Here is a 25,033-nt window from a genome sequence, read left to right on the forward strand (position 1 = left end):
TGGCTATTTGGTAACCATGCAGTCATGACAGATAGGTCAGACCTGTCTGTTGAGAAACCTATACCTTTCTCCAAAAGTCTAGTCTATCATTTAAGGCAAGTACTGAGTCGAGCACCTCATTACTGGGAGGGAGGTCTTATTATGCCCACATTACAGATGGGAAACTGGAGTTGAAGCAATGCTAAATGACTTGCCTATGACATCAAAGCCCTAGAGCCAACTGTAGGTTTTTTCACCTCAAAGTCCAATAGGTGTGAATATGAACATACATGTCCAGTGCTTTACTGTGGGGCTTGGTCTATTCTGTGAGATTTTAACTCAGTCATCTGAAATAAAATGTACGGACCATGCTTAAGCAATGTGATAGAATCAGAAACCCAAAGAGCCCTGTGAGGGCACAGTGGGTTACATCTACATGGTGCGGGCCTTAAGAAATAAATGTAACACTGCGTTTTATGGGGAAGAGATATACAGAGAAATAAAAAATAGCCCCGAACTATCTTCCGAGGCTTTGTGATGTTTACTATCAGGGATGTGAAGAATTATTTGGACTCTTATTTCCCAAACTGGCAACGATCCCTATGTTTGTTCTGATACCACCCCCACCCCCAACTGAATCCCATACCATGATTGAGTAATACAAACACAAGTTTAAGAAAAATATCAAAAACGAGGGGGAACTGGGAGTCAGATCTCCACTTTAGTCTTGTTAGAAGGGAAACCTAAGAAATGAAGAAGGTGGCTGCCTTAAGAAGGAAAAAAGGAGGACGAAAAGATGAACAGCATGGCCCACTTCCAAAATCTGCCGTGATTAAAGGCTCCGTGAAATGTCAATCAGGCGAATGACTGTTTTCTCTGGGCTGAAGGCAGCTGTGATGGAAATCCTGAGATGGAGCAGTGAGAGCTATGGGGGTTCATTCTGCAGGCAGGGCGTCTTGATTTGACACAAGTTTTAGTATCAGTACCGAAAAAAAAAAAAAAAAAATCACAAACAGGCTGTTATAAGAAATGGTTTTCCTTTACTCTCAAAAGACAAGCACTGTTTTAAAGAAAGAAGTTAAAAAAAAAATCAACAAGCATATAGTACATCCATTATCTCCCAAGCTAAGCACTATAGGAACTTAATGAACGATAAAGCAGCTCCTGCTCCTAAGAGCTCTATAAACTGTTATTGTTGTTTGGGGACCATTTCTGAAAGGTTTGAAACAGCATTTTCTCTTCTGAGGACCTCAGCCGTCAGAGGTTACAATTACTGATTCACAACTCTACGCTGGTTGGCCTCGGACCCCATCCCCCACAAGCCAGTGTAGACAATCAGCTCATCTCAATGTGAGAGCTACTCAGCCCGTTTGTTGAACCTGGATGACTCTATTAATCGGTGCCTAAAACCAAACAGTGGAGGAGGAAACAGCAACCCACTCCAGTATTCTTGCCTGGGAAAGCCCATGGACAGAGGAGCCTGGTGGGTTACAGTCCACGGGGTCGCAAAAGAGTCGGACACGACTTAGTGACTGAACAACAACAAAAACCAAATAGAAGCCATATTCTAGAAAGAATGAATTGGTCACTTGGATTTCAGTTTAAGGAAAGAAGACAAAGAGTCAAATATTGGGTTGCCCAAAATGTTTATTTGAGTTTTTCCATAACATCTTAAGGAAAAACCCAAACAAACATTTGGCCAACCGAGCAACTTGAAAATCATCTATTGAGCAGGCAAATGACACTTTTATACTGGTTTGTGTAATAATTTTACTGCATAAGAAATTACACAGATTGCATAAATCATTAGGTCAACAGCAAATACAGAAGAATCAAACAAAATGAATATGATTATTCTGACCCAATAAAACAGGATAAATAATCCAATTCTTAAAAATATCACAAACTCCTCAAATGTGGTTCCTTTTGAGAGGAAGTTTACCTCTTGCGTTTTTTGGATATGACTGTGGTTCTATAAAGCTAAATGGAAAACGGCTTTCCAGCTAAACATATAAAAACGCAACTTACATAGATGTGTAGCCCTCTTAATACTGGATATAACAAAAATAAAGACATTAGGCTGCCTGTTTTTGTCTAAAGCACAGCTTGAATTTTCTATTAAGAGTGACAGTTTATGTCGAATACTACACAATTTTGCATGCTACAAATAGCACAAGTTGAAGAATCCAAAAAATATTGGAGGAGTGAATTTCTTCCTATGGAAAAAGTGTAAATATACTAGATGTTAAAATTTCCACTCTTCATTCAATTATTTGCCCTGTTCAAAACATGAAAATACAAATAAATATTTCCTTACAAATGAAGTACCTAGCATATTATTTGGAAAAAAAATTAAAAAACCAAAAATCTTAATTTACTCATCATTAAATAAAAATTCTAATATACAGACACATTAGATATTTATATAAATGTAGGAGTCAGTTTGTCATTTTCTGTTCACAGTCAATGTTTAATAGCGTGAGTCTCTATACAACACGACTCATTCCAAATGCAGGTTTAATTCTGCTGTAAGTCCCTCAAGATAATTTTTTTCTCTTTTTCTTTTTCATTAAAAAAGACTTTACCCTTGGAATTTCAGAAGTTATGTTTGAATTGTCTGAAAAAATACAATTTCAATGCAAAAACCACATCAAGCATTCAAGAGTAAATTGCTGGTGCTATAATCTTTTTGCATGTCTTTGTTTCCACAGGAAAAAAAAACAATAAACAACATGTAAGGACTTTAAATGGTTAAATGCAAGCACGAGATATGAACAATCTGCCTCATGCACACACACACACACACACACACAAACTCAAAAAATGAAGGAAAAAGGATCAGACGTTTTTCTTTTGCATTTGTTCCAGCTTTCTTCTTAGAAGACCATAATTTTCCTTAGTTCCCGATGCTGTCGGGTCAAGCCGCAGAGAGATCTCATAGTGTTTTTTGGCCAAGTCTAGATGGCCCCAACGATGATAGAGCACAGCTGAAATAGCAAGAGATCAATTTCATTGGAAAGGCTTCTGAATAACTTGTGGTATTCCCAACCACTTGCACAAAGAAACAGAACCTCTGCAAGCAGTTTCCCAAAACCATTGTTTAAAACAGTACTGTTTGTACTGCCAACTTTATTTATTGTAATCGTACTCCTTGGTGATCGTCCGTTTAACCATTCCCAGTTACTCCCGGGGTTCTGAACCATCTCCCAACAGCAACATCGTTACAGAAAGAAGTAAAAGAAGAGTTCCCTAAGTTTGGTGATGCTGCCCTGAAATTTCCTGGAAGCCGGGCTGGATAGGGCTGGGCTGCCACACTGCTCAGCACAAAGCCACCACGTAGAAGACCAGCTGTTTGTTTGTTTGTTTGAATAATTTTTATTTATTCATTTTTGGCTGTGCTGGGTCCTAGAGGCTTCAAGGGTTTTCCTCTAGTTACAGTAAGCGGGGGCTACTCTTTGGGCTTCCCTGATGGCTCAGAGGTTAAAGCATCTGCCTCCAATGTGGGAGACCTGGATTCGATCCGTGGGTCGGGAAGATCCCCTGGAGAAGGAAATGGTAACCCACTCCAGTACTCTTGCCTGGAGAATCCCATGGCAGAGAAGCCTGGTAGGCTACAGTCCATGGGGTCGCAAAGAGTCGGACATGACTGAGCAACTCCACTCACTTGCTCTGGTGCAGTGCATGGGCATCTCATTGCTGTGGCTTCTGTTGTTGCAGAGCACGGGATCCAGGGCACCTGGGCTCAGTAATCATGGGCACACGGGCTTAGCTGCTCTGCAGCATGTGGGATCTTCCGGGACCAGGGATCAAGCCCCTGTCTCCTGCTTTGGCAGGTGGATTCTTTCCCACTGAGCCACGAGGGACGCCCCAAGACCAGCTGTTTAATAAAGATTCCCTTACACCTTTTGGCAACATTATAGCTTGTTTGTTGCCAGCTGGAATTCAGGGCTCTCACATCAAGACCTGACTATAAAGTGATAGTAAAATAAATCTACTTATTAGAATAGTAAGCCTCTGATGATTGTAATGATTTTCTAAGTAAAATGAACTTTCGATGTGAGCAGTACAGCAACCACTCATGCTTCATCACTTTTTTGCAAAGAGAAGCTACAGAATCTGTAGGGAAGAGATTTGGTAGAAAAAATATTCACATGACTGAGCCTTCCAAACATCAACAAGCCTTGTTCTAAAAGTCTGAATTACCGGGACTTCCCTGGTGGCCCAGTGGTTAAGGATCTGCCTTGCAGTGCAGCCACATGCCTCGGGGAAACCAAGCCTGCATGCTACCTCTAGAGAGAAACAATTAAGACTCAATGCAGCCAAATAACTATTTTTAAAAAAAAATCTGAATTACTGAGATATAAAAATAGAAGAAAGGAATTCTAGGGAATAGATCACTGTAAATGCATTCTTAGCCAAGACAGAGAACATGCGAATGCAAGGAAGACCAGGTTAGAAGGAGGTCCACTGCAGAAAGGGCAGGCACACACAGGTCAGACTGCAAACTCCCAAAGCACTTCTCAGTTCACCAAGGCCAACACAGGCTAGATGTGAACAATAACTCTCCCAAGCGACTTTACAAGAACGTACCTACTTCACTAAGTGGAAGTGGCTCCGTCGTGTCTGACTCTCTTCGACCCCATGCGCTCTACAGTCCCTGGAATTCTCCAGGCCAGAACACTGGAGTGGGTAGCCTTTCCCTTCTCCAGGGGATCTTCCCAACCCAGGGATGGAACCCAGGTTTCCCACATCACAGGTGGATTCTTTATTAGCTGAGCCACCAGGGAAGCCCAATTTTACTAAGATTATATAGAATTTCTGTATGTTTCAAGTTGAAAATTTTGCTTACCCAAATTGCCATGGTAACTTGCTGTATTTGGATGAGCTTTAATTGCTTTGAGGAACAAAGCTTCGGATTCCTAGAAGATGAAACATACACAAGATAAGGTACGCAGTGCAAAGGTCTCACGCACAGTTTTATCGCCTATGGTTTTCAACTTTGAACGTGCTCTTTCTGTTCCACCAAATCCTCCTTCCAACACTGAGGAGGCCCGGGGGTCCACACCGCGTTGCGAAGAGGCTGGGAACGGTGACCCACCGCAGGGTGTGACGGAGCAAAGGTGACAGCAGGAGTCAGGACAGTGGCCGGAAAGAGGATGAATGTGCTAAGGACTCTGCCAGGACAGTGGCCAGAAAGAGGATGAATGTGCTAAGGACTCTGCCACCGGCCTCCCGGACGTGGCAGGGATCCTGCCACACCAAGCAAGCAGCTAGTTCAGGGTGCAGGGGAGGATGAACAAAGGTCAAGGCAGGAAAGCGCTGGGCTCTGACAACACCTGTGGAAGGGTCACTTCCGGTCAGCATCCGTGAACTCATTTCCAGGATTCTCCAGGTTAGGAGGTGGGGTCTGGGTAACCTCCCCGAAGAACCCACAACCCCCTGGGGAACCCAGAAGCAGCCCAGTCAGTTGGAGAAAATGAGCAGAGAGAATGGGGGAGAAACAGCTACAACTGGGTCCCCTCTGCACAGGCAGACTTGCAAAAAATAAACACGATACCCCTTAAAAGGTTATCGGTCAGCAAAATCTAGAAATTCAAAAGTGTATACTGAAGCTATGAAACTCCCTGAGTATTCACCTCAAAAAGGAGAGAAATGCATGAAATATCTTCCTGCGGTGTCGTTACAGAAAATTATACTGACAATGCTATCTCTGCGGTTCATGGGGTCGCAAAGAGTCGGACACGACTGAGCGACTGCACTGAACTGAATGCTATCTCATGAGCTGGAGAGAAGTAAACAACATGGGACAAATGGGAATTAATCAGTGCTTCTAGGCCTAGTGCGATCAAAATCACATACGGTCCCTGATTCGGGAAGGAAGTACTCCTCTCATGAAAGGACTAAGACGCTGCTTCTAAAAGTGTGTTTTCTGTAACATCTGTGTTAGGAGGCCAGGATGCTGGTTAAAAATGCCTATTTGCTGACTTTACCCAACTGAGTCATGGGGAAGAATAAGCATTTGTAATCTCACAGGCTCCCTCGGTGGTTCTGACACACAGAATTAAAATCTGAGATCACCGTCATTGGGAACGGAGTCCCCTTCAGTACACAGGGAGTTATGTGCCTTGTGATTCACGGTCTACTGGCCTATCCTGGGAGAACAGCCACATACAGCTGAACCAGTTTTCATTGGTTAGAAACTTCTAGGGCTTTGCAGGCCATCTGTAACTTCCTGCAGGTGAGGAGAAACCTGGAAGCAGGAAGAACCAATCCTATCTGGCCTTGGACCAGTGTTCTTTCTGTGCAAAGACCACCAGCCTCACTGCCAGGACAGCATCACAGCTCTGTGCTGGGGAGGGGTTTGGGGAGTCCGCCGGGACTCTGGGCCTTTCCTCCCCTCCCGCGTCTGAGGAACAGCGATGACGACCAGAAAGCACGTGGAGTTGGGGCCACAGAGTCACCTCTTGGGCAGCTTCTCCAGGATGCAGACGGACCAAGCCATGCTGGTATGCGGCTAGCACGGCTCGGGCGCGTTCTCGACTTAACTAGGCAAAAGTTACGTTTATGGTTCCTGTCAGCTGCTGGCATTCAGTGCAAGAAATCACGGCCTGGGGTCCACACACCTTGTATTTCTGGGACTTCCCCAGCACGTTTGCCAAGGAGAACATCAGAGAGTGATCATTAGGTATTAATTCCAGTGCCTCTCTGCCAACAGCTTCAGCTTGGGCTAAATTACCTATGAGCGAAAAATGGAAAACTTAAAAACACGTTTGCGCTGTAGCAGTTTTAGTCTAATTAAAGGCTTTTGTGCATTATATACAATTATGAGTAAACTTTGTGATAAAATAAATGTGGAACATGTAACACACACACAACACAAACACACACTCACACAACACACACACACACAACCTACCAGCTGCAAAGCCATGATAGTCCAGCACAATTTTGATATAATATACTAACAGTTTTGGTTTAAATTCTGTCACAGCATGTAAAATCTAATTTTAATTTCCCTCCAGATACCAGGTCTACCCAAATAGGAGCAAACAAGCCTGCAGAATAAGAATATCCCAGCAACCCTTTAATAACTAATATTTATAGTATTGAAGCTCACATTCTAACTTCCTTTAGAAACAAGTGCATTTCTCTCTCCACACTGTACAGATGGCTGACTAGCTTTAAATTCTGCCAAATGAAAACTATCATTTCTTATGGGATGGTTAGATTTTTTTAAACTGGGGAACAGAGAAACTTCCAACTGATTCAGTCTCCCACATGCTAAGAAAACCAGATCATCAAGTTTATTATCATTGTATCAAAAACAAGGATCTCTGAGGGTGGGTTTGAGGGCATCTCCTTTGGGTATCATCCATGAACTTTAGAGCATGGACTTAGCACCGTCCGTTTCCTAAGCCTGAAAGGCATCCTTACTTGTTTCTGGGAACCTCCGGCATCCTAGATGAGGCCCGTTGTCACATGACAGGCTCGAGATGAAACGAGACGTCAGCGCACATTGGCCCCATTACTCAACACCACCTCTAAGCAAAGGGTCACTTTCCCAAACATTCACATTCCAGTATGTCAAAGGAAACTCCATGTTCTAGATTTTATATTTGTCATGCAAAATACTGAACCCTATTTTCATGTAAAAAAAAACTCCAACATACTATTAAAACACAATCATCTCTATTCCTTAATTATCCAGTGGTGCGGTACTGGGGACCGACTGAATCACTACTCCGCACCTGTGTTATCGAGGAGTATGATCATGTTATTCCAGGCCAGGCTGTGCTCTGGCTTCAGCACGGTAGCGTTTCTCCACGCGTTCAGTGCATCCACGTGACGATTCAGATCTGCGTACTGAAAAGAAAGCACGGACTCCTGGCAATCAATCAATATTCCAATTCTCTCTTGCTTTCTCTTTCCAAGATCTAACCAACCCAAACCAAACCAAACGTGCATGTATCGAGCTTCCAAATTTTCATATTAACTCATTTAATTCTCCAAACAATCTCAGGGATGAAGAGAACTATTTCCATTTCACAGATGAAGTAAACTGAGGCACACAAAGAGGAAGTAACTTGCCCAAAGTTCCACATCTAGATATGGGAGAGCAGGGAATGGGACCAGATGGTTTAGCTCCTCAGCCTACAACCTTGTAACTACAACCCATAACTTAGTGATTCTAGGTGTCAGATTATGTTGCATACTACTGAGGAGAGGTAAGGAAAAAAACGAAATCATTAGTATTTTTCTAGAAAGACTTCATATAGTCTAGGTATTATTTAAGGTATTATTTTAAATGGCAAACAAAACATTTAATGTGATTAAGCTCCATGTGTCAAGCTCACCTTGTGAAAAATGGTCTTCCTGCCTCTATCTAAGCTTCCTATGAAACTGTGAGTATACCAGACATACTTTATGAACTCGCTGGAAAAGTCTTAAGCAAGAACATGAATCCCTTTGTCAATCTGGAGCCTGTTTGCCTCCCTCAGGAAGGAGAGAATGATATACTGCTGTCTTTTGAGAGAGAATGCTAACATTGATAACAGAATATAAAATGGCTAGTTCTCAATTTACATAGTTAATAAAAGCACGCAGAGGGAGAAAGTGATGGGAGTTTTTAGCAGGTGACCTTCTGGCCCTCTCTGAAAGTGACAGTTGCTCAGTCATGTCCCACTCTTTGAGACCCCAAGGACTATACAGTCCATGGAAGTCTCCAGGCCAGAATACTGGAGTGGGTAGCCACTGCCTTCTCCAGGGCATCTTCCCAATCCAGGGTTCAAACCCAGGTCTCCCACATTGCCGGCAGATTCTTTGCCTGGCCCTCTAATTCAGTTCAAATGCACATCTCAACTGAATGGACATGGTTCCTTTAACTGCAAACCAAGTGCATGTGATGACAATTAATCAGAATTTAAGGCTCTTTCCTTATTTACTATCAAGTCTGTCTTTTCCTTAAACAACAGAAACACTGTGACTTGCCCTGTGACCCACACGGCAAATAGGTGACATATTATGCCAGAAAAAGAAATGTTGAATGAATTACAGAAATATCTGTCAATATCCATTTGCTAAAGATGGTGTTGAAATCTCCCATGAGACTCATAACTCTAGTTAACCCGGGTCACCTGCATTGTAGGCAGATGCTTTACCATCTGAGCCACCAGGGAAGTCAATTATATCAACATTTAATTTCCTCTTTATATTTGATATTCCATTGATTTCTCAGCCAATTCTCTCCAGCAAGTAACATGCATTTGAGTCACATGGACAAGACTCATAATGACATTCTTTCTAAAGCACTCAGGAAAACCAGCATAACTTTGTTACATGAACATTCTTTATGTATTTTATTATTTATTACTATTTATTAAAGAGTAACACCTGACTGAACCAGATAACATTTACTCTTATTTTGCCTTGAACTGGCTCACACAGTAGAAAATCTGCCTGTAATGCAGGACACCCAGTTTTGATCCCTGGGTCAGGAAGATCCCCTGGAGAAGGGAATGGCAACCCACTCCAGTATTCTTGTGTTGAAAATCCTGTGCACAGAGGAGCCTGGTGGGCTATATAGTCCATGGGGTCACAAAGAGTGGACGCGATTGAGCGACTAACACTTTTACACACTTGCCTTTTACAGCATCTATACAAAGTGAACATGCATTTTAAGTGAAACAAAGAAAAATGGTGATTTAACAAGAACTACTCATCCAGAAAGTAAACAGGTAAATAAGCATTCTTTTCCTAATACGTCTTTGCTTAGCTTTCTATGCTCTGCAAACTACATTTCCCAGGTTGCTTTGCTACGTGGCTCCTCCCACTTAAGTCTCTGCCAATAGGAGTCACAACTGATGATCAGCTGGTTGGACAAGGAGTAGCCCTGTCCCCCATTCTTGCTTTCTCCTTCCTTATTATCCTTGGCAGCATCTCTACAGTGGTCATGTCCCCTCCTCCACAGTCCCAGGGCTGGACTGTGGTTGTTCTATCACCATCTCAGTCTTCAGTTCAGTTCAGTCGCTCAGTTGTGTCTGCCTCTTTTCGACCCCATGGACTGCAGCACGCCAGGCCTCCCTGTCCATCATCAACTCCCAGAGTTTACTCAAACTCATGTCCATTGAGTCAGTGATGCATCCAACCGTCTCATCCTCTGTTGTCCCCTTCTCCTCCTGCCCTCAGTCTTTCCCAGCATCAGGGTCTTTTCAAATGAGTCAGCTCTTCGCATCAGGTGGACGAAGTATTGGAGTTTCAGCTTCAACATCAGTCCCTCCAATGAACACCCAGGGCTGATCTCCTTCAGAATTGACTGGTTGGATCTCCTTGCAGTCCAAGGGACTCTCAAGAGTCTTCTCCAACACCACAGTTCAAAAGCATCAATTCTTCGGCTCTCCGCTTTCTTTATAGACCAACTCTCACATCTCACATCTCACATCTCAGTCTTCAGGTGATGGTAATTCCTGAGATGTGCTGCCTTCCATGAGCTCTTAAATTCTGGGGGCACCACCTCATCCCGCTTGTCCCCCTAACCCCACACAGTTTCCTTTTACTCCCCGAATTAATATCATTTTTCCACAAGTGTTTTTCCAACAACTGTATAACCTGTTCCTTGTACTGACTCTTCTCTAACATACTTAGCATGGTTTGGTTTTCCTGAATGGATCCTGACTGATACAGTCAGTCCTTGCACAATGAACTGTGTCCAGTCACCATTACCATAGTTCTCTGATATCAGTGATGTGTCCCAAATAAGGGCTTCCCTGGTGACTCAGACTGTAAAGAATCTGCCTGCAATGCAGGAGACCAGGGTCCCAAATACTCCAGCTCCTCCCCATTTCCTATGTCACATGAGAACTGCATTATATTCCCTTCTTATCTAGATCCAGACATCAAAACACATTTCTGTCTCCCACTACTAAAGAGTGACTAAGGAGGATTTTTTTTTCCAAACAGAAACTCTTAACGTTAAGTCCCTATTATTTGCTAATATATAAATATACTGGTTGAGCTTTTAAAAATTAAGCTCTTAATGCTTTTAAGCTGTCAAGCAGGCAAAAGCTAGATAATTAAACCACAATAGAGGACAAAACCTTTAAATAAGCAAGAACAGTTGGCAGGAGAGAATGCAAGAAGATTACTTCGTGGTAGCACAATTAGTAAACAATACACAGCGAGTGGCAGAAGGTCTCCATACAGTTAAGACTACAGACGATCTTCTGCGTGAGAGTGGGGATGAGTTGCAGGGCCTGGAGCACATCGCTAGAATCCTCTAGTTTATATTCTATCTTCCTTTCTTTGAACGTTAACTTGGCTCATTTACCATAAATTCTCAGTTTTGCAAACCCCAAGGAATTGCAGCAACTGGCAGCTACTGCAGGAAGGAAGAAGACTGCTAAGTATTAGAGCTTTAAAGTATTAACCCAGGACTCCAGGCAGATACACTCACTTCACAAACAATAATGAGAAAAAAGAGCTGCCTCCAAAAGAGAGGAACAAAAAGGAATCAAAGAAGAATTGAGTGGGGGCTGGGGGAGCGACGGACTGGGAGTTTGGAACTAGCATATATAAACTATTATACAGAGAGTGGATGAGCAACAAGGTCCTATTGTACCACACAGGGAACCATATTCAATATTCTGTAATAAGCCACAGTGGGGAAAACAAAGAAGGATTCATGTGGATCTCAAGAATACTATATCAATGCAAGTCCTGGTGCAGACACAGTAAACAGTAATCTCTGCCATAACCACCAAGGCAGGTATTTGGATAACAGCCAACTTGCTTCCAGACCTCCTTCTCACTTCATGAGCTTTGTAAGAATCTACCCTGCGTGACTGGATTTTCTGGTCTCTACTGATATCATTACAGAGAAGTTGTACTGTCTCTCCTCTCTCCAAGAAAACGATACAGAAGACCAGATTATTTGTGTGTGTGTGTGTGTGTGTGAGTGTGTGTATGAGTGTGTGAGTGTGTGTGTGTGTTGGCTGCTCAGTTGTGTCTGACTCTTTGCAACCCAAGTACTGTAGCCTACCAGGGTTCTCTGTCCATGGAATTTTTCAGGCAAGAATACTGGAGTGGGTTAGTAACCAAAATTTCCATTAAATAATCTCAAAGCCCTTTTGTGGGCTCCTGAGCTTTCTTTTATGGGGGTGAGGGGTGGTTCCCTGTAAAAACGCAGGGAACCATCCCTTGAGACAGGAAAAAAGGAAAGCTCAGAAATCACATTATGGGTTTGTTTTTTTAAATTTCAGTTTTTATCCGTGTTTTAAAAAACAGAGAAGCCAATGTTTATCAGGAAGTAACCCCTTGGAACACCGTTTTACAGGGCACAAAGGGACTTGAAAAATTGTAATTTACTCCTTAGTTTAACCTGTTGCCTTTATGATCTCTTAAACTTGGCTAATTCGAGTTGGCTTGCTCTCTAATTAGAGCTTTAAAAAAAACCCCACATATTAGGAAACCAAATAGCTGCCTTCAACTGAGATAAGTGTACGTGAGAGGACTTCCTAAGATGTAGAGGGCAAGAATGGGTGTTGCTGTTCTCATTCTTTAAGTGTCTTTTAAAGAAATGACTTATTTTTGGCTGTGCTGGGTCTTCATGGCTGCTAAGGCTTTTCTCTAGCTGTGGTGAGTGGGGGAATCTGTCTCGTCCTGAGGCGAGGGCTTCTCACTGTCCTGGCTTCTCCTGTTGACCAGCGCAGGCTCCAGGGGGTGTGGGCTTCAGTGGCTGTGGTTCCCAGGCTCTAGAGCTCAGGGCTCAGCAGTTGTGGAAACTAAGCCAGATGCTCTGCAGCACGTCAGATCTTCCCTGACCAGGGGATCGAACCTGTGTCCCCTGCATTGCCAGGTGGATTCCTATCCACTGGGCCACCAGGGAAGTCACTCATTCTGTTTTTTTCACTTGAATGAGTTTAATCAGTTTTGCTTCTTCTGAAGTAATACAATATTTCAAATGACCTAATCACTTTCTTCTGCCTGGTGACAGTCAATCCTATGAGGCCGGACTAGGTTCTTCCTGATCAATCTCTGTTTTCCCCCAAAGTACCGAGGATACAGTGCTAGGAAAAGAATCCACCTGCAACGCGGGAGGCCTGGGTTCGATCCCTGGGTTGGGAAGATCCCCTGGAGAAGGGAACAGGCTATCAAACTGTGGTGTTGGACTGCAAGGAGATCCAACCAGTCCATTCTGAAGGAGATCAGCCCCGGGATTTCTTTGGAAGGAATGATGCTAAAGCTGAAACTCCAGTACTTTGGCCACCTCATGTGAAGAGTTGACTCATTGGAAAAGACTCTGATGCTGGGAAGGATTGGGGGCAAGAGGAGAAGGGGACGACAGAGGATGAGATGGCTGGATGGCATCACTGACTCGATGGACGTGAGTCTGGGTGAACTCCGGGAGTTGGTGACAGACAGGGAGGCCTGGCGTGCTGTGATTCATGGGGTCGCAAAGAGTCGGACACGGCTGAGCGACTGAACTGAACTGAACCCACTCCAGCGTTCTGGCCTGGAGAATCCCATGGATGGGGTCGCAAAGAGTCGGACATGACTGAGCGACTTTCACTTCACTAAGAGGGCAAGTACCAAACAGACGTTACAATGATAACTGTATAAAGGGGAAACAAAGTCACGCTTTTCCTCCGCAGCGGCAGGGCACCGTAAGCTCACCAAACGCCCCAGGTTGTAGTAACAATCCGGGTATTTCCTCCGGTGCTTGATCGCCGTCCGGTAACTTTGCTCCGCGGCTTGGAACCGCTTCAGGCTGTTTTGTACGATGCCTAAATTCATCCACGCGGCAGCGAAGTCTGGCCTGGAAGGTGAACGAGGCAAAAAGAAAGCATCAGCCCCAGGAGGCAGGAGCGCCCATCCTCGCCATGAACACAATTGTAAGAGGACGCTTACTGTATCTGTACAGCCAACGACAGCAGCTCCTCCGCTTCCTGAAGCTCGTTCCTTTCTTTCAGGATGTTTCCCAGATTATTCATGGCATGGACATACTTGGGATTTAATCTGGAAGTGGAAAGAGAAACCAAGCCCGCAGTCTTCCCCCAGCTCTCAGGCACTGGCAAACCTAAAGTAGAGGTCCTCGCAGACAGATTTTTAGCGCTAGAAAGTTACAGTAAGACACGGATACTGTAAAAACGGCAAGCCGCTCGCAGTACCTCACCGCTTCCCGGTAGTATCTGATGGCCGCGGTCTGATTGCCTTTATCAGCCAAGTTTTTGCCAACGTTGTAGTGAACCTGAAAAGAGAGGAAAACCTTGGCTGTCGGCTGCCAGGCTTCTTCGTTTGGACCTGGGAGGCCCATCATACTTCTAACTGAAAGCAAAGGATTGTTGTTTGGTCGCTCAGTTGTGTCCAACTTTTTGGCGACTCCATGGTCGCTCACCCCACTGTAGCCCACCAGGCTCCTCTGTCCATGGGATTTCCCAGGCAAGAATCCTGGAGTGGGTTACCATTTCCTTCCCCGGGGGATCTTCCTGACCCAGGAATTGAACCCATGTCTCCTGCATCTCCTTCCTGCATTGGCAGGCGGATTCTTTACCGCTGAGCCACCAGGGAAACGGGTCACAAGTATTTCTCCGTCATCAAACGTTCCTTTTGGAGGCGTACAATGTAAAGGCCAATAGGAGTCTCAGAGATGATGCTACAGAAATGCACCCACCTGGGTGAGTGCTGCGTGATGATAATGACAGTGACACAGGCGACCAGCAGGTGCTGATGCGCTGCTTTGGTGTCACTAAGCGTCTTATCCAAGGTTGTGGTGATGGATTTGAACCCAGGCTCCAAAGCCTGTGTTTCTTCTCCCTGCATCACACCCATTTCTGAGGGGGCCAGGTGAAGACGGGGCAGCTGCTCAAGGCAACTTCTAGACCCACTCACAAACTCTGCTATTTCTCTTCAGGTAAAATAATGCTTCTTTGGGGTGTTACGGGCTGCACTGTGACCGCAAAATTCATGTTGGAGTCCTAGCCCCTCGTACCCCAGAATGTGACTGAATTGAAAGACGGGGTCTTTAAAGAGGTCCTTAAGTTGAAACAAGGTTCTTTGGGCCCTGATCCAATCTGAATGGTGTCCTTATAAGAGGAGGAAACAGCGACACACAGGAAAACACCAGGGATGCCCGCGCACAGGGGAAAGACCATAGGAAGTCCACGTGAGGGCTCAGCAAGAAGTCTGCGAGCCGAGGACAAAGGCCTCTGGAGAAGCCAGCCCTCTGATACCTTGGTCTTGGACTTCAGGCCTCCAGAGCTGTAAGAAAACAAAGGTCTATTGTTTAAGCCACGCAGTCCATGGTGTCTTGTTATGGCAGCCCTAGTATACTGATGTAAGGGCTTCCAAGGTGGCTCAGTTGTAAAGCATCCACTTGTCGATGCAAGAGACACAGGTTCCATTCCTGAGTCAGGAAGGTCCCCTGAAGGAAGAAATTCCAACCCACTCCGGTATTCCTGCCAGGAGAATCCCATGGTGAGGAGCCTAGTGGGCCCCAGTTCGCAGGGTGGCAAAGGGATTGGTCGCAAAGAGTTGGGGATGGGGGAAGCAGAGGAAAGCAGAGGGTGAGATGGTTGGATAGCATCACTGATTCAACGGACACGAATTTGAGCAAACTCCGGGGGACAGTGGAGGACAGAGGAATCTGGTGTGCTACAGTCCATGGGGTCACGAAGCTTCGAACACGACTTAGCGACTGAACAGCAACAGCGGCGGACTGATACATGGCGAATTACAGTAATGGCTTGAGTATAGTCAGGTGGCATTATATCTGAACGTTCAAAAGCCCTTCTAAAAGTATAACCACATCCTGCCTTATCAATCTTCAAAAAATACTAAGATTTCTAGAAGGGTATAGAACAGTGCGATATTCCTTAAGCACATATGTAGCAGAGATTTGTTTTTTAACTCCCAATTTTAAAGTCTGTATTTCTATTTTTATCTCCTTGCACACAAGGAATCAGAAAACAGGAAAATCATGGGTGACAGAAATGTGTAATATTGTGCAGCACACTATATAAACTTCCCGAACTGAATGACTGTCTGTCCATAGGTGTCACCGTCTTCAAGTTACAGCTTGGAGAAGGCTATGGCTGGATCATGGGTTTGGAAAAGTGTGCTCTAAATGGTTTGATTTTGGGCTTGGCCCAGTCCCAGCCCCAGCCCCAGCCTGGAAGTGTTAACTTCACTCCTGTCCCGCACACAAAGGGAGACTCCAGCCTGTGAATGTGGATGTGCCTGTGGTCCCCGGAATACAAACACAGCTCCTACACAGACTTCAACTCAGCGAGCTCCTGCCACTTCCTGGGAAATTCTGTTTTCTCAATCAAACGCTCAGACAAAGAGCTGAACTGCCCTCTGCAGTAGAGCCGCTGTTCTGTTAGACCAGGAGGTCAGCAGAGGAGGAGGGTGCCTCTGCAGAATCAGACTGCAGTGAAGTCAGTGGAACCAGTTAAAGATCAGAGAGCCGCCTAGAAGGCAAGCTGCTCATCATTACGACTGGAGAACAGGCTTACGCAGAGGCCAGCCTTGTCCTATGGGTTATATGCAGGGACATATTTGAACAGAAAATCCACTTGAAAAACCAAAGCAAAACGCTCAGAAACAGTTTACTTAAAACAGTTTAAAGAATGATTTTTGTTTCCATGGAATGTAAAGGATTGAAAAAGCCTGCTGATCCTTGAACCTTCCCTCCAGTCTTTGTGATTCACACGCCAAGGCAACGAACCAGCACAGATAAGACCCCCAGTCAAGGACATGTAAATACAAACGAAGTGAAAGCATCCATAGGGGAAGAAGGCACATTCAACACAGTGCTCAAACCACTGTTTCAAATTTCCTGTTAACACTTGATGTTAAAATGTTTTAAACACATAAAAGTCCTATAACCCCCGCTGCCTCATCCTTAAGGAAATACCTCATTGTGGTAAATGATCCCTTTCATTGTTTAACAAACTTTAACATTGTATCCCAGGATTGATATAAAATGCCACATACTTTCAAGCCTCGAAAAACGAAGAATGGCTGCAAGTATAATCAGATACTTGGTATCTCATCCGTAGTAGGAATTTAATTTCTATTTGGCTCAGTTCAGTTACTGATACCAGGAGTTCCTACCAGATGCAAGGCACTGTGGGTAACTCCAGTGCCTGACCAGGCTCAGCATGGTCGCATTTGTAAATCTGGGCCTGGTCTATGGCAGAGTGCCAACTGCTCAGTTAACAGTCAGTGGATGGAAAGTGGAATGAGTGCAGAAAATGCATCTCCTGCAATAGAGTTGAATGAAATCATCCTAAAGGAGATCTCTTCCCTGAAATCAACCTAGCTTTTTTCCAAGGGGAAAAAAAAAAGTGTAGAGAATTTTGATACACTTCAATTTATAGTCCCAAGTAAAACAACACCACCAAAAAACCCAAAACAAACAAACAAAAAACCAACTCTATCTTGCTCATACTAAATGTGCTTAGTTGCTCAGCCGTGTCTGATTCTTTGCGACCCCATGGACTGCAGCCCGCCAGGCTCCTCTGTCCATGGGGATTCTCCAGGCAAGAATACTGGAGCAGGTTGCCATGCCCTCCTCCAGGGAATCTTCCCAAACCAGGGACTGAACCCAGGTCTCCCGCATTGCAGGAAGATTCTTTACTGTCTGAGCCACCAGGGAAGCCCCATACTGAATGGAATCACTAAAAAATGTTCCTGGAAAGGCTAGTCACTATTGGGTGCACTTTGAAGATGAGATCTTATGTGTATGTCTTAAATTTAAAGACGAAAACTGCACCCACAGGCACACGATTGTGTGGGTGTCCGTCTGCACAGGCCCTGAGTTTTCTAGCCTGTGATATATGAAATCGCTCACTGGGGCAGCCATGTGGGCTCAGACATCACACGGTCCCATCCCCGCTTGTTCCCCAGGGTAATCTGGGTGCAGAACTATACCAGGTCTCTACCTACCATCTGAGTTACTAACCCAGATACCGTCAGCTCCATCTTTCTATGCTTCAGTGTCTCCCATTTGGAAAATTAAGGTACATAATAACCTCTCTCTAAAAGCCTTCGAGGGAGGATAATGGAAATTAATGACAGAACCTCTACAAAGAAGTGTGAGTTCCTTCTGGGGAAGAAGTAAAATAGAAGGGGTAATCACTGCTATTCAAACAGAAAAGTAAAAACAAAGCAAACCTATTAACATTTATGAAATTAAATCACAGGCTGATTTACTTTCAGTAGCATAACATAAATGGCTAGGTCAGCAAATCAAATTGACAATAAAAGGCTGAAGTAATTCACTCTTTTATCTAAGCCTCTTAACTACAGAATACGAACAAATTTTTTTAAACCAAGGGAAATACAAACAAGGAGTCAACACGTTTTATATAATACTATCCTTCACTCCAGGGTCACAGTAAGACATCGACTATTCATTAGATTTCTTCATATAGTTTCACCTGAAATCACTGCTTTCTCTTAAGCATAGAACGCGGAAATGAGATAGAACTTCATGGTGCTTCTATTGCCCCTGCTCCAAAGAGGATCGCTTTTAAGTATCTGAGGAAGTTCCAATCCTAATGACACCAAAAGACATCATTATTAATCACATAATGCTCTATGCATGCTAAGTTGCTTCAGTCGCGTCTGACTCTTTGCGACCCTATGGACTGTAGCCCACCAGGCTCCTGTGTCCATGGGATTCTCCAGGCAAGACTACTGGAGTCGGTTGCCATGCCCTCCTCCAGGGGATCTTCCTGACTCAGGGATTGAACTCCCCGAGTCTCTTATGTCTCCTGGGTTGGCAGGAGGGCTCTTCACCACTAGCGCCACCTGGGAAGCCCTAATAGAAAATATTCTCACCTAACTCCACGGGCTCCCCTTTTGAGCAAGTATCATTCCCTTCTTTTCATGTAATGGAACAGCTGATACTAAAAGGAGCCTATGAAGACAAACATTTCTTGAGCGCCTACCATGTTCTAAGTACCATGTCAGGGCATTTCAGAGACCACATTCATGAAGGCCTCACGACAAGCCCGGGGGACAGCCATGGTGCCCCTCCTTGTCACAGATAAGGCTGTTCAATGTTCAAAACCATTTTGCCCAAAGACGCACAGCTGGGTAAGTGAAGAGATGGAGTTCATCAAGGATACAAGTGAAACAAATTCCTACCAGACCGTGTCAACAAGAACACTGCCCATTTTAGAGTCTATGCATTTTATTTTTACCTAATCTGGCAAAAACAATTCCAGGCAGAGAAGCCACAGGTGATGGAAACGTGCGTACTGCACACCACATAGCATCCTTTAAATTCCTAAACCAAATTGCTGTCCGCTGGTAGGTATTATCATCTTCCAGTTATAGACTGGGGGAGGCTGGAGTGCATGTTTCAAAAAGTGTGCTCTAAGAGGTCTGACTGTCGGTCTCCCCAGACCTGAGCCTGAATGCATGGAGTTGCCCACCTTGCCACCACCTCGATCCATGATCGGACCAACTGGAAGATGAATAGAAACGTGTTTAAGAAATCTGCTATTTCCCTGACATTGTCTGGATTTAATGATTCCTTTTTAATTATTTTGGCTGAAGTGTAACTGTAATAAACTTTGTCAAGATCATGAAAGGAAAAAAAAAGAATGAAAAAGAAAACCTCCAAGTCTATGACCAAGGTCATATTCCAGATTCTCCTCACTCAGCTATCGAACTTAAAAGCGTGGCAGCCAACATACCTTGGCATTGAGCGGACACACAGACAGGGCGCTTCGGAAAAGATGGTCTTCGCTCCGCCACTCACCGCTGCGAACCACACATCTCAGCGTGTTTAGGAATAAAATTCCCAGGATGAGAGCAGCAATCAGTTTCTTAAGAAGAGAGGGACACAGGAAATGTCATTAGTAAACCCACCCACCGTCTTGGTCAGGAAAGGCACCCACCTTGCTGGGCCAATACCTTTTTTTTCGTATGTTTACTGAGCGCTGCAAATCCAAACGTCAGCAGCATGCAGTAGCCGGCACTGGGGAGGTACAAGACCCTCTCAGCCACCACAAAGCCCACTCGGAAGAACAGGTTACTCGCGGGAAGGAACGGGATAATGAGGAATCCCAGGCCCAGCGTGAGGATCCTGGAAGATGAGAAGCAGTTAGAATGGCTACTTTTAGAATTCTCAAGAAAAGTGTTCTACTCTACATGAAATCCAGACACCCCTTCCCTTTTCTCTCTTTTTTTTCATGCCAGCAGTTAAGAAGAGGTATCAGCAGAGAGGGTCTAACTGAGTACCATTAGGATAAGACAGAAAAATCTCACTAAGGCTACTTAGCATCAAGCATAAGAATAAATCTTAGAACTCCACACTTTCACATGAATAAAGTTAGAATGATTACTTAGAGCAGTCTTATGAACTTGCCTGCTTCTAACTATATCTCAAACCATGTAGGTGTCAAATATATTAGCCCAATTGGGCTAATTGGGATATTGGTCCCAGTTAGTCCAATTTAGTCCCCTGACATTTAACAGGATGTATCCAGTGTTCTTGCTGGGAGAATCCCAGGGATGGGGGAGCCTGGTGGGCTGCCGTGTACGGGGTCGCACAGAGTCGGACACGACTGAGGCGACTTAGCAGCAGCAGCAGCAATGTCACTTAACTGGTTTAAACTTTACAAGATCTGAAATAAACTCATATCATTTGGGGATGCTCCAGCATAAATTTCAGTTGAGCAAAAAGAAAGCTGAGAGCAGCAGGACACTTGTGGAAGCAGGTAAGCATTCCCAGAGTCCCAGGTGATGTTAAGAGGGTGAATCAGAGGCTGGGTCAAACAACAAGGTCCTTCTGCACAGCACACGGAACTATATTCAAAATCCAGCAATAAATGGGAACGGAGAAGACTGTGAAAAAGAACACATATGTGAACTGAGCCACTCTGCTGCACAGCAGAAGCTAAACACAACCTTGTAACTCAACTACACTTCAGTACAATTAAAAAACCAAACAAAAGAAGCCCGGTCAAATTTGATAGCTCCTTCCCACAAACCTGTGCTTATCGTGGTAGAAAAATCCTACTGGCACATGCACAGCCAATTGGGACAGAGGTTTGTCACCCTTTAGAATTACGAACCAATTTAAGGCACAGGGTAAACTCAAAACTGAATTTATTTTGAGAAATTACTCATCTAATTCCAGAAACACTTATGCCTAAAGGAAATCATCTTAAATAGTTTTCTTTTCCACAAAACAGGTTTTTCCTCCCAATTATTTTCTCAATAATCTTCCCTCCCCCCGCCCCCTGCTTTTTTTGGTGAGAAATAAGTCTCTTTGGGGTGGCAGCTTATTTTGTACAAATAACAAGAGAAGGAATCGCTGTCGCATCCACCAGGGCTTTCTGAAGGGGAATTGTGAAAAGATGGGCACAACACACATCAATTACACTCTCTGTTCAGACCATAAATTACTCTCTACCACCTATGGCGAGAAGGATCTCAAAATGCTACATCATGGGGGAGAGGTGGGGAGATGAAGCAGTCATCGGGCGCCCCCTCCAGTCCACTCCCCACGAGTTGAAGCCAGCCATGGATTCCGAGTAGACAGAACTCATCCTGCCCAGACATGTGCATCTCTACTGAAACACCCGTCCTTGCACACAATCATTGCGGTGATCCGCAGTGCTGGATTTAGCAACACGCTCAGACTCCACCCATTGCGGAAGTTAAATTCAGCTCGGCCTCTTACCTTCTCTTGTGGCTGTCTTCAGAGCACAGGGCTTGGCATATGAGGCCAATTAGGCAGAACCAGAGTGCTGCCAGAGCAATCACCCTCCAGTCCCCGACGGACTTAATGAGGGGGATGCAACCCATTGACCAATCAAAACACAGCCACCAAGGGCACAGCAGCAGCCAGGCATTCAATGAATAGTAGTAATTATAGTTTATGGCCTGCCAGTCAAAAGAAAAACAAACATGTGATACTGAACTTGGAAAAAAAATACATATATATATCTCTCCTAGCTTCCCTTTGGAGGCCTTCACGTTTCTGCTCAAGGAGCCCAGCTGTATAAAATAAAATGTTGCTACTTTCTGCCCTGGGCACTAGGCTGAAGTGTGCAGTTGACTAAATGCATTGAGGTTTTTTTTTTTTTTAATAGATAAAAAAATACAGTAAAGCCACCAGACTCTGCTTTACATTTGTTATATTTCTGGGGATGTTATGTCCCAATTATTCACTGATGCCCCAAGTCCGTGACCCAGGAAACCTGCTGTCCAGGGGTCTCTCACGTGTCTGACGATATAAGCAGAGGGTTTTATGATCTTAGATTTCTGTCTGTATGAAATGCACAGCTAAGAAACCTTGCCTTCAGAAAAAGCAAACCTTGACAAGAAAGTCTGGACAGCGTTAAGACTTTTAAAGACACCACCACTAGGGACTTCCTGGTGGTACAGTAGATAAGAATCCACCTGCCAATGCAGGGGACACGGGTTCGATCCCTTGTCCGGGATCCCACATGCCTCGGAGCAATGAAGCCCGTGTGCCGCAGTTACTGAACCTGTGCGCCTCTCACCGGTGCTCCGCCACGAGAGAAGCCACCAGAATGGGAAGCCCGCGCACTGCGACTAGAGAGCAGCCCCGGCTGGCTGCAGCCAGAGACAGCCACACAGAACACAGACTCAGTGCGGCCAGAGACAAACGACTTGTAAAAAGTCGTGCTAAAGGGAGAAAGATACCATCAATATTATATTTTATCCTAACCTCAACACGTCAATTTCCATTATACCAAAAGTAGGTTAGGGGACAATTTAAGGAGTCTGGCAAGAAACCTGACGTTTTCTAAGCCACTCCTCTTGATTTCCTTTAGAGTGAAAGTGAAAACAGTAGTTGCTCAGTCCGTGTCTGACTCTTTGTGATCCCATGGACTTCAGCCCACCAGGCCCCTTGGTCCATGGAATTCTCCAGGCGAGGATACTGGAGTGGGTAGCCATTTCCTTCTCCAGGGGATCTTTCTGACCCGGGGATCAAACCCAGGTCTCCTGCGTTGCAGGCAGATTCTTCACCGTCTGAGCCACAAGGAAATACAAAGACTTTACACCCTCTCAAAGCCCTGATAAAAACCTGGTTTCACCCTAGAACTTCCTTGGTGAACGGAAACACCCGTGGAGGTGTTCTGATTAAGGGGGGCTTTTGTGGGTATGTTGGGGAGGGAGGTGAGGAGGAGGAGGGAGGGAAGACCTGGGGATCTTGGTGGGCAAAGATGACCCAGTGGAGGATGGGACTCACCCTGACCAGCACGCTGTCGGCAAAGGAGGCAGGGTTGTCCACCTCGGTGAAGGCGGGTGGGCCGGTGCCCATGATCTTCCAGCGTACATACAGCACCCCGGCTCCGCCCAAAGCCAGGAGGGTCATTCTGAAGAGGAGGCCCCCTGTCCGGAGCATGCCAGGGCTCTGAAAGGACAGCGCAAGGCCCCCAGTGTTGAGGATTTTTCAAATAAAAGTGTGGCCAAGCCAGGTATAAATGTGCAGCAGTTCTGGCTGAACCTCGCTGACACTGGGCTTTAAAAGGCTGCCTGTTTTAGAATTCAAAGTTGCACGAAGTACTTTGAAAATGGTGTTTTAAGCCAGCGGGTACGTGACATTTTCCATATCTCAGCTGGAGACAAAAGCAGATACTCACCTCTAACGATCTGTCCTTACGGAGGAGCTTCCGGACAATTTCCAGGACATTTAGTTTGCCTATCACCAAGATGTCGAAGATGGCATTCAGACCCTAAGAAAGCAAAGCAAGGAATCAGCCATGGGACAGCCTAACTGATCAGGTAGCCAGGATACGCCACAATTCTATTGCAGAATCTAGACGAGAAGTGTCCTGATTAGATCACCATAGATAATCTCTTCAGCTCTAAAAACAAAACAAATCCTATGATTCCTATGAAATTAGCTCATGATATTTGTATCAAATTTACTTATTTATTTATTTAATTCTTGGTTACACTGGGTCTTTGATGCTGTGCACAGACTTTCTCTAGTTGTGGTGAGCGGGGCTACTCTGGAGTTGTGGTGTGTGGGCTCCTCATTGCACTGGCTTCTCTCGTTGCGGAGCACAGGCTCTGTAGATGTGACGCGCAGGCTTAGTTGCCTGTAGCATGTGGAATCTTCCCGGACCAGGGATCAAACCTGTGTCCCTTGCATTGGCAGGCCGATTCTTTACCACTGGACCACCAAGAAAGTCCCATCAGATTTGCCATCTGGTAAATCCCCTGTTAGTCACAGGTCCATAGCCTGCATGCAAGAGTATGATAAGATGCAGGAGAGCTAGAGCTTTGGGGCTCCCAGGAGAAGTTCTGCAGAGGCCCCCCTTACCATTTTTTTTTTCCCTAAAACTGTCCCAGAGTTGTAGCAGAGCCAGTACCTGTGCAGTGGCCATGCCTAAGACGATAAGGCAGCCAGCAACCTTGAAAACCCAGCCATGTAAGTAATTACACTTCAGGAACCTGGGGTGCTGCCTGATGAGGGCATATGCCCTGGAAGAGAGGGAACAGAACATACAGACTCTGGTGGGGCTGCAGAGACATCCCAGGCTCAGACTCCTCGTCACCCACCAGCTCTCCCTTCCTGCCTGGCACACAGCCAGCCCCACAGGGGAGCGTGGTCATGTGACTGAGTTCTAGCCAATGGGATGTGGGCAGAAGTGATTAGGCACCTCTTGGAGGTTTGGGCACAGACCAGAGCACACCCCACCCTTGGTTTCCCATCCAGTTGGCTGTGGAGGAGATGATGGAGGTGTCTGGAGTAGTACTGGAAACCACCCTGAGGATGGCAGAGCCCCACTGTGTGGAGGATGGCCACCTCTGCCCATGACTTTTAGGGGGATGACCAATAACTCCAATTATGACCACCTCTATCCATGACCTTTAGGGAGAAGGCCAGTAACTCCAATCAAGACCAACTCTACCCATGACTTTTAGGGGAATGACCAATAACTCCAAGTATGCAAAACCCCTGGCCCTAGGAAGTGTGATACTGTAGCTGCACTGATGCTAACAGCTTCCAGCAGCACCACCGCAGCTCCTTTCTAGTAGGTATGGCTGCTCTTAAAGC

General features: G+C 45.1%; 1 protein-coding gene across 1 annotated transcript in view; it reads right to left on the minus strand.

Moving 5' to 3' along the window:
* Window positions 1-997: 997 nt before the first annotated feature.
* The window catches only part of TMTC4 (transmembrane O-mannosyltransferase targeting cadherins 4), a 56,918-nt gene continuing 32,882 nt past the window's right edge, over window positions 998-25,033 (minus strand). The window contains exons 7-18 of the mRNA XM_070799927.1: window positions 23,610-23,702; window positions 23,216-23,380; window positions 21,677-21,879; window positions 19,903-20,074; window positions 19,683-19,814; window positions 14,142-14,221; window positions 13,882-13,989; window positions 13,648-13,789; window positions 7,728-7,842; window positions 6,603-6,715; window positions 4,829-4,898; window positions 998-2,966 (exon numbers count right to left, since the gene is read on the minus strand). Of these exons, the coding sequence (XP_070656028.1) occupies window positions 2,818-2,966; window positions 4,829-4,898; window positions 6,603-6,715; window positions 7,728-7,842; window positions 13,648-13,789; window positions 13,882-13,989; window positions 14,142-14,221; window positions 19,683-19,814; window positions 19,903-20,074; window positions 21,677-21,879; window positions 23,216-23,380; window positions 23,610-23,702 (1,542 nt within the window). The 3' untranslated portion in view covers window positions 998-2,817. The remainder of the gene's footprint in view (window positions 2,967-4,828; window positions 4,899-6,602; window positions 6,716-7,727; window positions 7,843-13,647; window positions 13,790-13,881; window positions 13,990-14,141; window positions 14,222-19,682; window positions 19,815-19,902; window positions 20,075-21,676; window positions 21,880-23,215; window positions 23,381-23,609; window positions 23,703-25,033) is intronic.

The sequence above is a fragment of the Bos indicus genome, chromosome 12, assembly GCF_029378745.1.
Source record: "Bos indicus isolate NIAB-ARS_2022 breed Sahiwal x Tharparkar chromosome 12, NIAB-ARS_B.indTharparkar_mat_pri_1.0, whole genome shotgun sequence".
NCBI classification, from domain to species: Eukaryota; Metazoa; Chordata; class Mammalia; order Artiodactyla; family Bovidae; genus Bos; species Bos indicus.